General features: G+C 39.9%; 1 protein-coding gene across 3 annotated transcripts in view; it reads right to left on the bottom strand.

Annotated features, from left to right (window-relative positions):
• accs (1-aminocyclopropane-1-carboxylate synthase homolog (Arabidopsis)(non-functional)) overlaps positions 1 to 14,257 on the bottom strand; it is a 63,820-nt gene that overhangs the window by 27,811 nt on the left and 21,752 nt on the right. For all 3 annotated transcript variants that reach the window (XM_043705945.1, XM_043705946.1, XM_043705947.1), the window contains 3 exons: positions 9,929 to 9,999; positions 5,685 to 5,754; positions 2,555 to 2,621 (listed from right to left, as the gene is read on the bottom strand). In XM_043705945.1, coding sequence (XP_043561880.1) covers positions 2,555 to 2,621; positions 5,685 to 5,754; positions 9,929 to 9,999 — 208 coding nt within the window. The remainder of the gene's footprint in view (positions 1 to 2,554; positions 2,622 to 5,684; positions 5,755 to 9,928; positions 10,000 to 14,257) is intronic.

Genomic DNA, 14,257 nt, shown 5'->3' with positions numbered 1-14,257 from the left:
GGATTGTGAAACAGAAGTGTTAGCTTTGCTAAAAATGTCAACTAGTCAGTTATGTGTTTGTGAAATAGCTTACGCTAGAAATTGCTTTATTTTGAAATACTTTTGATAAGTATTTTAAAACCTTTGCACAAGATCAATGAAAGGTGGTTAGTTTGGAGACTACAGAATTGCTTGCAAAATGTAAAAGATAAGATGAATGCTGAAACTGCAATTGTACAAACATTGAGCTATTATAAGAAGCAAAAATCTTAAACCTTCAGAAAACATCTATCTATCAGAGCATAGAGAATCCATGAACTATCGATTACCTCAACTTGATAACAATCATATTTGACCAGGACAAATCTATGGCCTAATAAGAGTGTTAGGATTTCATTGGGATGGAAGATAAAGAATTACAGAACATTGTTGAGAAAACAAGACGACATATAGATTATGGTCAACAGAATACAGAACAAAAGAGAAGTCTGTGCCCCAGACAACTCAAAGCAAAGAGTCAGAGTTGAGTCCCCTTGTGCTGGGTAAACTATGACAAGGATGTAGAGATCTTTCAGCATGATCTGGAGAGGTTAGGTGAATGGTCAAATCAATGGCAGATGTAATATAAACACGAGGTTATTCACTTTGGAAGCAAAAACAAGAAGGCAGATTACTACCTGAATGGCTGTAAATTGCGAGAGGGGAGTGTGCAGTGGGACATGGGTGTCCATTTACTCCAGTTGGTGAAGGTAAGCATGCAGGTGCAGGCAGCGATAAAGAAAGCAAAGGGTTTGTTAGCCTTCATTGTGAGAGGTTTCGAGTACAGGAGCAGGGATATGTCATTGCAGTTATATGGGATTTTGGCGAGACCACATCTAGAATATTATGATTAGTTTAGGTCTCCTTTTCTGAGAAAGATGCTCTTATTCTCAAGGGAGTACAGCGAAGGTTTACCAGGCTTCTTCCAGGGATGGCAGGACTGACGTCTGAGGAGAGATTGACTAGGTTAGGATTATTTTTGCTGGAGTCCAGACGAATCAGGGTGGGGCACTCAGAGACTTATAAAATTCTAACAGGACGAGACAGGGTAGCTGCAGGTAGGATATTCCTGATGGTGGATGTGTCCAGAACCAGGGGTCACTGTCTGAGGATTTGGGTTATGTCATTTAGGACTAAGATGAGGAGACATTTCTTCACCCAAAGAGTGATGAGCCTGTGGAATTTGTTACTACAGGAATGTATTCAAGAAGCAGCTAGATATAGCACTTGGTGCAAATGGTTTCAAAGGTTATGGGGAAAAGCAGGATTAGGCTACTGATGTGGATGATCAGCCATAGTTGTGATGAATGGCAGAGCCGGTTTGAAGGGGCGAATGGCCTCCTGCTGCTTCTATCTTCTATGCTATCTAACAATTGCCATTATTAGGTATTAACTTTGCATTTCTCTGGTATACTTAATAAGGTCCTTGACTTATTAAGAAATGGGAATGTGTACCTTGAGGTCAGAATTTGTCAATACCCTGAGTGAGATGGATTGCAGTAATCTCTGTCTCACATTGATTATCATAGTGAGAGGTCTTTCTCTCCATGATATCTTACATTTACAGTCTACATGGTGTCAAAGATATTATTGGGTTTCACCCATCCAGGTCAGCAGAGAATATGCCATTACACTTTTGATTTGAGTCATGGAGATGGCAAGAATCAAGAGGTCAGGAGGCAAGCCACCCATCAGAGTAGTAACCATAGCCTTAACAATGGCCTTGATTTACCTGATCAAGTTGGATTAGATTAGATTCCCTACAATGTGGAAACAGGCCCTCCAGCCCAACAAGTCCACACCGACCCTCTGAAGAGTAACCCACCCAGGCCCATTTCCCTCTAACTAATACACCTATCACTATGGGCAATTTAGCATGGCCAATTCACCTGACCTGCACATCTGTGTGACTGTGGGAGGAAACCGGAGCACCCAGAGGAAACCCATGCAGACATAGGAAAATATGCAAACTCCACACAGACAGTCGCCCGAGGCTGGAATCGAACCTGGGACCCTGGTGCTGTGAGGCAGCAGTGCTAACCACTGAGCCACCATGCCACCCTAGGTTTTGGAACAATAGTAGTCTCCATGGTTATAGTGTTATGGAGAGCTAGTATGAAAGTGGAGCTGAGACTGAGATGAGATCAGCCATGGACCATGTAAAATGGTGGAGCAGGCTCATGGAACTGAATTGCTTGCTCCTGCTCCTAGTTCTTACGTTCCGGGAAGGAAAGTTATCCTCCCTTGGCTTTCCCATTGATTTTAGTTGTGTTATGGCTCTTTGTTGCTCAGCTGAATGCTTCATTGGTGATAAGTACAGCTGGTCATCCTTACCTCTCTTCCAAGTTTCAACTCTTATCTCTCTATCTGGATCAAGGAAATGATGATGGCAACTCAGAAGGTATAATTTGACTTTTACAGTACTCTTGTATTAATTTTTTTTAAATGTTACATCTAAGATACCATTTCCAGAAAACCAAAAGGAAATCCAAATATCACTTAATTAAAGAACGTCCCTGATTCAACCTTCACTTACCTCCAGGATCACAGAGCACAGCAGACAGTGAAGAAAACAGGGAACCGCAACCATTAACCACTACTATCTAAAATAATGGAAAAATAATGTGTTAACATACTTGGTTAATTAGCATTCTACGAACTAGTAGAATTTTGGGAAGAGGAAAAATGGCCTTTTCATTTAAAGTAATTTTCAATTTCAATTGTATAAAATGTCCATCATTATATATAAAGAAATCAAATCACTGATTCACAGAAATGTGTCACTCACATTGCTAAGACACCCACTCCTACTATTTAGACAGGCATCTAGTTTTTATCAACGATTCACATTAATGTTACTCAGAGACTTCAAAAGAAACCCATTCATTGAGATATTCAATCTTCAACGAGGGTTCAGCTAAATTTAACTGAATCATAGAATGCTTACAAGGACAGGAGGAGCCCATTGGTGAATTATGTCTGTGGTTGATCTCTGTACAGCAATTGAGATAGCCCAATTCCTGAGATAGTGTTCACTACACGGTGCTGCACATTTTAATCTAACTCCCTTTTACAAACTATGATTGAATTTGCTCCCACCTCATGCTCAGTCAGTGCATTCCAGATCCTAACAGCTCAGTGCACAAAATGCACAGATTTTCCTCAGCTTGCCAGTTTCTTTGGCCAAGCATCTTGAATCAGCGGCATTTTAGTTCTTGACCCTTTCACCAATTGGGAACTGTTTCTCCCTGTGTTCTCTGTCCAGATCCCTCTGATTTTGAAAACCTCGAAAATCTCCTCTCCATCTTCTCTCCTGCAAGGAGAACAACTCCAGGCTCTGTCAATCTATCCATATATCTGACATAGCTTGAAGTATTCTCATAATTTTTTCCTGCAACCTTCCCAAATCTTTCACATCCTCCAAAAGTGCAGTGCCATGAACTCAACACATAGGCCCAGAAATACTGATCAGGTCAGAATCCAAATTTCTAATCTTTACTTCTTTAAAATCAGTTCAGCTATAAAGGAGGGAAAACTAAAAGAATGGAAGGACAGTAACTAAAGGAGATTATTTAGTTATGGGAAAAGGTAGGCTTTTCTGCTGCCATTAATCTGACTCCAGGATGCAATGTTGCTTCTGATGCTAGATTCAAGGATGTCAGGGGCTGGCTGCAGAACCTTTTTCAGGAGAAGTCAGAGACTGAGGTTTACATTGTCACTAAAACATAGGTAGAAAGGGAAATGTGGTTCTGCGGTCAGAATTTAGGCAGCTAGGAAGAAAATTTGTAAGCAGGACCCAGAAATAAATAGTCTCTGGATTACTCCCAGTAGTATCTGCAAGTGAGTAGAGAAATAGGACGATAAGGCAGGTGATTGTGTGGCTGGAACAATGTTGGAGGGAGGGTTCTAGAATCCTGGCACACTGACAGTGGCTTCAGGAGAGACAGCACCTGTATAAGCCGGACAGACAATAATTGAGTTCCTTGCAGAGCATTTTGCTGGTGCTGTTTGGGAGGTTTTGTTCTGAGAGGTGGGAAAGAGCAATGTGAAATTAATTCACAGAGGTGTGATGGCAAATAGGACAGAATATCAGTGAGGAATGTCAGGATTACATTGCATGTATCTGAAAGCACAGAATACAGTTAACAAGATTGGAGAGTTATAGGCACAGATTGTCTTGTGGGATTATGATGTTGCTGCAATGACAAAGGTCTGGCTTAAGGTAGGGCAGGACTGGATGTTAGATGTTCCTGGTTATAAAGATGTTCAGAAAAGAGAAACAAGGAAAAACATGGAGGAAGGATGGTGATGTTGGTTAAGGAGAACATTGTAGTGCAGGTAAAGAAGACTATCCAGAGGGTTCAAGGACAAAACCAACTTGGCTACAGTTAAGGAAGAAAAAGGCACAATCACATTGTTCGCTGTACCCTATAAATCAGCAACTAGTGGGAATGATGAAGGGGAACAAATCTGCAAGAAAATTGCAGAGAGTTCTAATGGAGGACTTTAAACGAATATAGATTAAAATAATCGTAGTGTTAAGGATGGAAAGGAACAGGTACTCTTATATTGTGTTCAAAATAATTTCTTAGCGCAGTCTGTGTCCAGTACAACAGAAAATGGTGGCACTGCTCGACATGGCTCTTGGGAATGAAATGGACGAAGTAGAAAAAATGCCAACAGGAGAACATTTAGGGGCAATGATATTTGTTTTAAAGATTAGGATGTTGGTGGAGAATGACAGTGGTCAACCCAAATAACCAACTGGTGGTTGATTAGCCAACTCCAATGAGGCAAGAATGGACCTCAGCCATTCAGATTCAGACTTATAGATAGGGATCTCTTCCTTCCTAGTTAAACAAATATTTTCCTTGCATTGTACTTACCTGTGAAGTTTGTTGCAATGTTCTTCTCACAAAGGTATTGTATAAACGTAAACTGCTATTATTGAAATGGTTTCCCAAAAGCCAGCTATAATACACACATCTATACTCAGGCTCAATACTTAGCATATTGGGGTTATAAAAGTCAAGCAGAAGCTGAAGTTCAGTACTTCCATTGTTGCACGGCATTTGAAAGGCATATATTCTGTGATCTAGGGATGGCGGCAATTCAGCCATTCATTTCATGTTGAACATCAGGATGAGCTCCGTAATTTGTAAACATTGATAACCACTTTCTACCTAGTTAGGATTCAAACCTGTGAGTTGCCTAGTGACTGTCCAACTTAAAAAGAAGGCATGTGAGGTCTCTTTATGTTTGACAAAAAAATGGGACGTGCTGAGTTATAAAAATTCCAAATCCATTTTCCTCTCTGAGAAAACCCAAAAGATTCATGGATACTGTAAATCATAAATAAAATCAGAAATTGCTGGAAAAGCTCAGCAGGTCTTGCTGCATCTGTGAAGAGAAAGTAGAGTTAATAACACTTCCTCAGAACTGATGGTAAACAGGAAAATGTGGGTTTATATGCAGGTGATATGGTGGGAGGAAGGGGAACGGAGGTAATTGATAGTTGGGGAGATGAAGCAGAATGAAGAGACAGCAATAGTAGGAAGACACAATGTTGTGAACAAGGACAAAGATTTTGAATTCACATAATTAGGAATAATGGGTATGCAAACTTGAACAGTTAAATATTCACAGCTATTCTTATAAATACTCACGTTCTCAGGCTTGAGGAGCACTGGTGCCTTACAGTACTTTGTCAAAAACTTTCCCACTTGCACACGAAGACTGAGGTAGAGAAAGACAAATATTTTCAATTCTTCTGTTGGACATTTTTCTCTCAATACACAAATTCACAGATAGAAAGTTAATCAAAACAAAAATAGAAAGATATTTCTGAAAGAGAGAAAACATAAGCATCACAGTATTATAAAGTACTAATTTAAGATTAGATGGTAGATGGTGCAAGTTTCGAAGGAACTGTTCATGAAGCTTTAGCAAGTTTCTGCAGAGCAGTTTGTGAATGGAGTACACTGTAACCATTGTGATCTAAAAGTGGAGGAATGGATGTTTCTCTCCAACAGGCAGGCTGCTTTATCTTGGATGGTGTTGAGCTTCTTGAGCCTTGTTGCAACTCCACTCATTCAGGAAAGTGGAGTATTCCACCATTCTTCTGACATGTATCTGGAAGTGGAGGCGAAGATCAGGTGAGTTATTCTCCACTTTTCCTTTTTCAATTTTTCCAACATCTCCAAAATACAGCATTGTCTATCATTCTATTTTATTACTGGGGGGACTTAAAAGTTGGAGATCACCCAACAATGACGGCAAAACTTTGATATTTTTTTTATTCATTCACAGGACGAGGGCATCACTGGCTAGGACAGCATCTATTGTCCAACCCTAATTGCCCAGAGGGCAGTGGAGAATCAACTACATTGCTGTGGATCTGGAGTCACTTGTAGGCCAGACTAGGTAAGGATGACAGTTTCCTTCCCTAAAGGACATTTGTGAACCAGATGGTTTTTTTTCTGACAATCGACAATGGGTTCATGGTCATCAATAGATTTGTAATTCTAGATTTCCACTGAATTTGAATATTTGCCATGGTGGGGGTCAAATCCAGGTCCCCAAAACATTACCACATCTCTGAATCAACAATCCATTGGCTGTCACCTCCTCATTTTATAATAATCTGCCTTTCCAGTGCACCTTTAATACCGAAAAATACTTTAGGACATTTTACAAAGATGCAACAATCATAAATGCATGCCAAAAGAGATATTCCAAGGGGGACTAAAAGCTTGGTTTTGCAGGAGGGCTTTTAGAGGAGCAGTGAAGAGGTGGAGAGGCAGACTACAGAGGGGAAATTAGGAATGGCCTTAAGTGGCTCAATTTCTTGTACTGGAGCTAGGAAACAGCAGAAGTAGGGACATGGAAAAACTCAATGGTGAGTTTCCAAAGTATGTATGATCATGAAGAAGTATTAAAAATGTTTACAATTAATTATAGCCACTTTCTACAAATCTGCACAGAGTAATCAAACGTTAAAGCTCTGAATTGGTAAGAGACCGGAGTTTTGATTCAAAAACATATTACATCGCAATTAAAAAAAAAAGGCCATATCTTCTATTCAGCATTAGACACTAAACACAAAGATTTCTGTGACCCAACATATTTGGTTTTTATTTTGCTGGGATTTCCAATGAGTCAACACATAGTCTTTCAAGCACAAGAATTGATGGACAAAGATAGGAAATGCCCCCTTTTCACAACAGTAGTCAGTTCTGATATAAAGTGATATTTCCGATCTCACGTGATCTCATTTTATAAGAAAATTGCATAATAGCCACGCCATTTAAACTAATGGGGCCAGAATCACATTATAGTCAATACAGGTAAGGGAAGTTTGCATTCTACAAATAATGGTCTAAATTCTTCAATCACGTTAAAGCCAATTTGAGTTAAAGAAACGTGTTATAGCAGAACTGACTATAACTGGCATTTTCAGATAGGTTTTTAAAGATCACAGCTGTTCCAGCAAGTGACTTCGATTTGATTTGCTTTATGACTATTCACTGTACCTTGGTATACATAAAGGTGTTGTCTTATGCTATTTACGGGCAGATCATATTATACAAGTGCTTCAGGGTAACAGAACAGAGTGCAGGATACAATGTTACAGCTGCCGAGAAGGTGCAGACAGTGATCAACATTAACACAAAAGTCTGATAACAGCAAGAAAGAAGCTGTTCTTGAATCTGTTTACAAACCTAGGTCTTGGAGTCTGGAGGTGAGTTTGTTTTGGAATTATTGTGTTGAAGACGGAGCTGCCATCAATAAATAGGAGCCTGATGTAGGTATCCTTGATGCCCAGTTTTAGGGATGAGTTCCAGGGAGATGGTATCTGCCATAGACCTATTGCAATTCACCTACCGGTGCAAAGAAATTTGGCAATCCGAAAAGCTGGAGTTGATATGAGCCATGACCAACCTCTTAAAGCACTTCATAACGATGGATGTCAGAGCCATTGAGACACACTGCATGATTTTTCTTGGGCATTGGGATGGTGGTGGTCTTCTTGAAGTAGGTGGGAACTTCAGATCTTAGTAAGGAGAAATTAAAGATGTTTGTGAATAATCCTGTCAGCTGGTCCACGCAGGATCTGAGCGCATGTTTGGGTTGGTCGCTTTCCATGGGTGTGCCCTTAAGGCAGCCAATCTAATGCCTGCAGCAGTGACCGGGGGCACAGGTGCATCCAAAGCTGTTAGGGACGGGTGATATCGATTCACTGTCCTTCCGTTCAAGCAAGGATGCATTGAGCTCATCAGGTAAGGAAGTACTGTTGCCCACAATTCTGTTCCACTCTGCTTTGTAGTCAATTATGTCATGTAAACCTTGCCACAAACAACAGGTCTCTTTGTGGTTAGTCTGGGTCTCGAGCTTCGTTTGATATTGTCTCTTGGCATCCCTAATGAGTGATATAGTGAATGAAGAAGTCAGTGGATAGATGGATTGGGCAGGTTGGTAACTGGGTCACATTGAGAGGGAGGTAAGAATGGGTAAGTCAAATTGCAGTGGTCTGCTTGGGTCAGAGGAATAGCTGGATCAGGTCTCGTTGCATCAGGAGATGGTCAGGTCAGCCATCCAGGTCGAGTCAAACCAGATATTAACTAGTGTAAGGTATTCAGAATGAGTTACAAGCAGCTAGGGCAAATCTTTGACACTGAAATCAGCCCACAGCAGGTTTGACTTCATCACAGAATCCCTACATTGTGGAAGCTGCCATTCAACCCATCAAATCCACATCGACCCTCTGATGAGCATCCCACCCAGACCCAACCGGTAACCCTGCATTTCCATGGCCAATCCACCTAACCTGCACATCCCTAGACACTATGTATAATTTAGTATTGCCTACAACTTAATCCGTACATCCTTGGACAGTGCAAGGAAATCGGAGTACCCGGAGGAAACCTGCACAGACACAGGGAGAATGTGTAAACCCCATGCAGACAGTTGCCAGAGTCTGGAATTGAACCCGGGTCCCTCGCACTGTGAGGCAGCAGTGCTAACCACTGAGCCACCATGCTGCCCACACCACCCCCCAGACAATTTCTACACATTTATCAGGACCTCTGTGACATCCCAATGTTCATCTCCTAATTTGCATCCAATTTTTCATTATCCCAATAGTGGAAGTTTTGGGCTAACAATATAAGACTGACTCCTAAAGAAAAGGAGCCCACATACTGAAGTCTATGGATAGTGTTGAACAGTTTCAAATCAGTGCACTGACATAACTGTCCTTCAAGTGTCACAACTTGATCTTTTAGAATCTAAATAGTTCTGAATGGAAGCAAAATACTGCAGATGCTAGAAATCTGAAATAAAACAGAGTGCTGGAAAAACTCAGCAAATCTGGCAGCACCTGCGGAAAGAAAAGTATGGTTAATACTTAGAGTTTAAGAAAGCATTTGTTTCTCTGAAAACAACTTCAGGGTTTGTTTCTAAGATTCTTTTTTTTATAACTTTAGCCCACAGCTAAAATTGCATTGCAGATAAAAAACGATCATCACTTATTTTTTGTAAACGTGGCAGCCAAAGTGCACATAGCAAGGACCCATAAACAAAAATAAATTGCCTTTTCTTCTTTGACAGTGTGTGTTGAGAAATTCTGTGTCCTTTAAATTATGGCACAATCTTCTATACATGCAGCAAAGTGACCTTTTTTTAATGTCTAATCTGAAGCATGGCATTTCAAACAAGCATATTTTGTCATTATTTGTCATTATTTCACTAATCCTAATGTCATGAACACATCCTTCACTTGGGCTCAAACCCACAGCCTTTTGACTCAGACATGATTGCATAATTATTGAGCCAAAGTTGATATGAAAACTATGAGAAGGATGTGATCTAAAAATCAACAAACAGCATAGTAAAATTACTCAATACTTACAACTCATGCCCTTTCCAATCTGGATACTGCAAGAGTGGAGGGTCTATCTGATAAATGTCAGTTCGCATCAACTGCAAACAAGAGATCAATCAGCACTTTTATTGAGCAATTAGGATAAGAAACAATCCTTTAATAATCATAACTCTACGTTGAAAATGGTGTGAACCTTGTTCTATGTTTATGTATTTAGAAAGTTTAAATTACAAAGCATAAAAAAATTCTGAACTAAAACACCAGAAGAGTAATGATAAAAATATCTTTTCAAGAAAACAAATATGGCAACATGATAGCTCAGCGGTTAGCACAGCTTTCTTACATCAGCAGGGACCCGGGTTCAATTCCAGCCTTGGGCAACTGTATGTGGAATTTGCACATTTTCCTCATGTCTGTGTGGGTTTTTCTGGGTGCTCTGGTTTTCTCCCACAATCCAAAGATGTGCAGGTCATGTGGATTGGCCATGCTAAATTGCCCATATAGTGTCCAGGGTTATACAGTGAATATAGGTGGATCCCTTGAGATGTGCAGGGTAACAATTATTGGGCAAGGGGGTGGGTCTGGGTTGGATGCTCTTCATAGGGTCGGTGTGAACTCGATTGGACGGATGGCCTGCTTTTACACTTATAGGGATTCTATGAATATTCAATAGGTTTACTAAATAACACTTGTGTTTCAATTGGTCCTTCAATGTAAGGAACATTCCAAATTGCTTACAGATAAACGTCAGAAAATTGTCTGTTGAGCAAGGAAGGGGTAATGAATTTTCCCTGACGAAGGGCTCCTGCCTTAATCGTCGACTCTCCTGCTCCTCGGATGCTGCCTGACCTGCTGTGAGTTTCCAGCACCACACACATGACTCTGATCTCCAGCATCTACAGTCCTCACTTTCTCCTAATGAATATTTAGCCAACTGGATGGGGATTTGAGAAGGTTCTTCAAAGGCAGGGAGGGATTTGGGAGAGATTGAAAGGTTAAGGGAGGAAATTTCAAACAAATGGTCAGACGATTGAAGGTTCTGTTGCCAGTGATGAGTGAACCAGGCATTTTTAGATCAAATTGATGAGCTTTGATTCATTGGAAATATTGTCTATTTCCTGCCCAATTAGTTTAACAAACAGATTTATCATTCTTCAATCTCTGGCAGCAAAAGCAGAGTTAATCTAAAACAGTAATTATGTATTTTGTTTGACTTAACAAAAGAACTCTGAAAACTTGAGGATAGCATGACCAGGGGAGAAAACAGTTAAAGAAGGCTTATTAAAGACTTATATAAGTTAGATGTTCTAAACAATTTAATTCTATTACAACTTGAATCAGTAAAGCATATTTAACATTGTAAACCTATGCAAAGCACTGCATAGGAACGTTATCAAACAAACTTTGAACAAAACAACAAATAAAAACTGTTGTAAAGTAGGAGAGGACAGTAAAGACGCAGATTGGATTAGGAAAGGAATTCCAGAGATTGGGATCCAGACAGCTGAAGTGCAGCTACCAAACGCAGAAGTGGGAAAAAAAATCAATATCCATCAAACAGGATTGTGGCAAATGTCCACTCTGTATAATACATTTAACTTACCTCAGTTGGTGTATTGCGTCCAGTTCTAGGCATTACACTTCGGGAAAAATGTGAAAGCATTAGACAATGTGCAGAAAAGATTCACAAGGTTGGTTCTAGGGATAAGGACCTTAGTTATACAGGTAAACTGAAGAGGGTTCTAGAATGGTCTGCATCTTAGGAATTTGAAACAAATGGCTGCATATATAGTGATAGCGTTGGTTTTATCTGCTGAAATTCTTTAGATTCTGGAAGGGTTCATGTTGATTGGAAAATAGCTAACTTGGTATTTTAATTCAAGAAGGAGACAGAAAGCAAAACATTACATGTCGGTTAGCCTAATATCTGTCACAGGGGAATTGCTAGAATTCATTGTTAAGGAGGTTCTAGCAGGTTACTTTGAAAATCAAAATGTGCTTGATTTTTTGAACGGAAAAATGGGAGGTTTTTTTGGATGAAACAGCAAGCAAGTATAAAAGGTAAAGAAATAAATTATCAAGAGAAAATAGAGCGTCCGCAAAGGGATATTGATAGGTCATGAGAGAAGTCAAATAAGTAGCAGATGGAGTGCGCTGTAGGAAAATGTGAACTGAAAAGCAGAGTGACACTGCAGGACTCAGAGAAACCTGGAACTTGAATCATAAAACGTTAGTTTGCCAGTACATGGAAGGCAATTGGAGTGCTGATAATTATTGTGAGGATAATCGAAGTTAAGAATACAGAGATTTAACTGTAGATGTATATAGAATTGGTGAGATCACATCTTAAGCATAGCATAATATTTTACTCTCCATATTTGTAATTGCATTAGAAACAGTTCAAAGGATGTTCACTCAAATTATTCCTGGGATGAAAGGCTTATCTAATGACGTAAGATTTACCCATTAGAGTTTAGAAGAATGAGAGGTAATCTTATGAAAACTTGCAAGATAGTGAAGGGACTTGACAGGGTGGAAAATGGTAGGATGCTTTCTTGTATGATGGTGTTCTAGGTGAGCGGGGGAAAGAATAGAACTAGCAGGCTTGATTTAAAAATAAGACTTCTCCCTTTAAAGGTGAAAATAAGTAATGTTTTTCTCTCAGAGGGTCATGGGTCTATCCTCTTTTCAAGCAAACGGTGGTGGCAGAACCAGTGTTCAAGACTGAATTAGATGGTTTCTTTCATGAACAAGGGAATCACTGATTACATGGTGGCAAGGGACAGGAAAGTGGAACTAAGATCAAAGTCAAGATGTTAGTGAATGGGGAAAAGGCACCATGGACTGAACAGCGTACTCCAGCTCCTTCATCCAACATTCCAGTATTCACCTTGGAGGAGAGGTTTCAGAGGAGATTTGATAGAAATCTTCAAAATTATGAGAGATTTTGATAGGAAAAATCTGTTCCAGTATCTGGAGGGAACAGAACAAGGCAATATTGATTTAAGATGATCAGCAGAAGAAGAATGGCAACATGTGGAAAAACATCTTTTATAGCGAGTGGTTTGTATCTGGAATGCACTGCTTGACAGCATGATGCAAGTAGACTGAGTCGTGGATTTTGAAAGAGAACAGTTTCATTATCTTAATGGGGAATATGCGCAGGGCCATGGGGTCAAGGACGAGGAGTGAATTGCTCTTATAGAAAGCTGACATAGACCGTAAGATATAGCAGCAGAAGTAGGCCATGCAGCTCATAGAGATCTGCTCTTCCATTCAGTGAGATCAGGGTTGCCTTAAATCCCCAATGCCACATTCCTGCCTTTTCCGCGTAACCCTTTATTGCCTTACTGATTAAAAATTCACCCAGCCTCTATAGTTCTTTGTGGTCAAGAATTCCACAGATTCACAAACCTCTGAGGGAAGAAATTCTTCCTCAATGTCCTAACTTGACAAACTCTTGCTCAAAGATTATGCCCACTGGTCCTAGACTCTCCGCAAAGTGAAACAATCTCTTTGCATTGCCCTATCAAGTTTCTTAAGAATCTTGAGTGTTTCAATCAGGTTGACTCTCATTCATCTAAAATCCACTAAATAATAATTGAGTACAAGCCCAATTACTGAACTTCTCCTCATATCTGGTATTAACCTAGTGAACCTTCTCTGGACTGCTTCCAATACAGTAAATCTTCCCTTAGACAAGGGGACCAAAACAGTTCACAGTATTCAAGGTCTGGTCACCTAACTAGTGCCTTGTACAGTTTTAGCAAGACTTCCCTGTTTTTATACTCAATTCCCTTTAAAATATAGACTAACATTTTATTTGCTTTCCTTATTACCTGCTGAACTTATTTGCTAACTTCTTGTAAGCTATGCACATGGATTCCCAAATTCCTTTGTGCTGTAGCTTTCTGGAGTCTTTCTCCATTTAAACAATATTCTGCACCTCTATTTTTCCTTTTACAGTACATCACCTCACATTTTCCCAGGGTATCCCAAATGGCAAAGTTTAACTTTTAAACTCATTTAACCTATGTCCGTCTGCAGACATATGTCATCCTTCTCACCTATATTTGCATCATCTGCAAACTTGGCTATAATACATTCACTTGTCTCATCCAAGTCATTCATATAATTGTGACCCCAGCAGTGATCGCTGTGGCACTCCAGTAGTTACAGTTGCCATTCTGAAAATGCCCCCCTTGACCTAACCCTGTCTTTTATTAGTTAGCCAATCCTCCAACCATACTAATATAATTCTTCATAGGCTCATACCTTATTAAGTAGCCTAATGTGTGATGCCTCATCAAACATCTTCTGAAAATCCAAATATATTACGTTCACTGTTTCTCTTTA

The sequence above is a fragment of the Chiloscyllium plagiosum genome, chromosome 16 (assembly GCF_004010195.1).
Source record: "Chiloscyllium plagiosum isolate BGI_BamShark_2017 chromosome 16, ASM401019v2, whole genome shotgun sequence".
Lineage (NCBI taxonomy): Eukaryota > Metazoa > Chordata > Chondrichthyes > Orectolobiformes > Hemiscylliidae > Chiloscyllium > Chiloscyllium plagiosum.
Note: the sequence above shows the minus strand (reverse complement) of the source record. Positions and strands in the feature narration are given on the sequence as shown.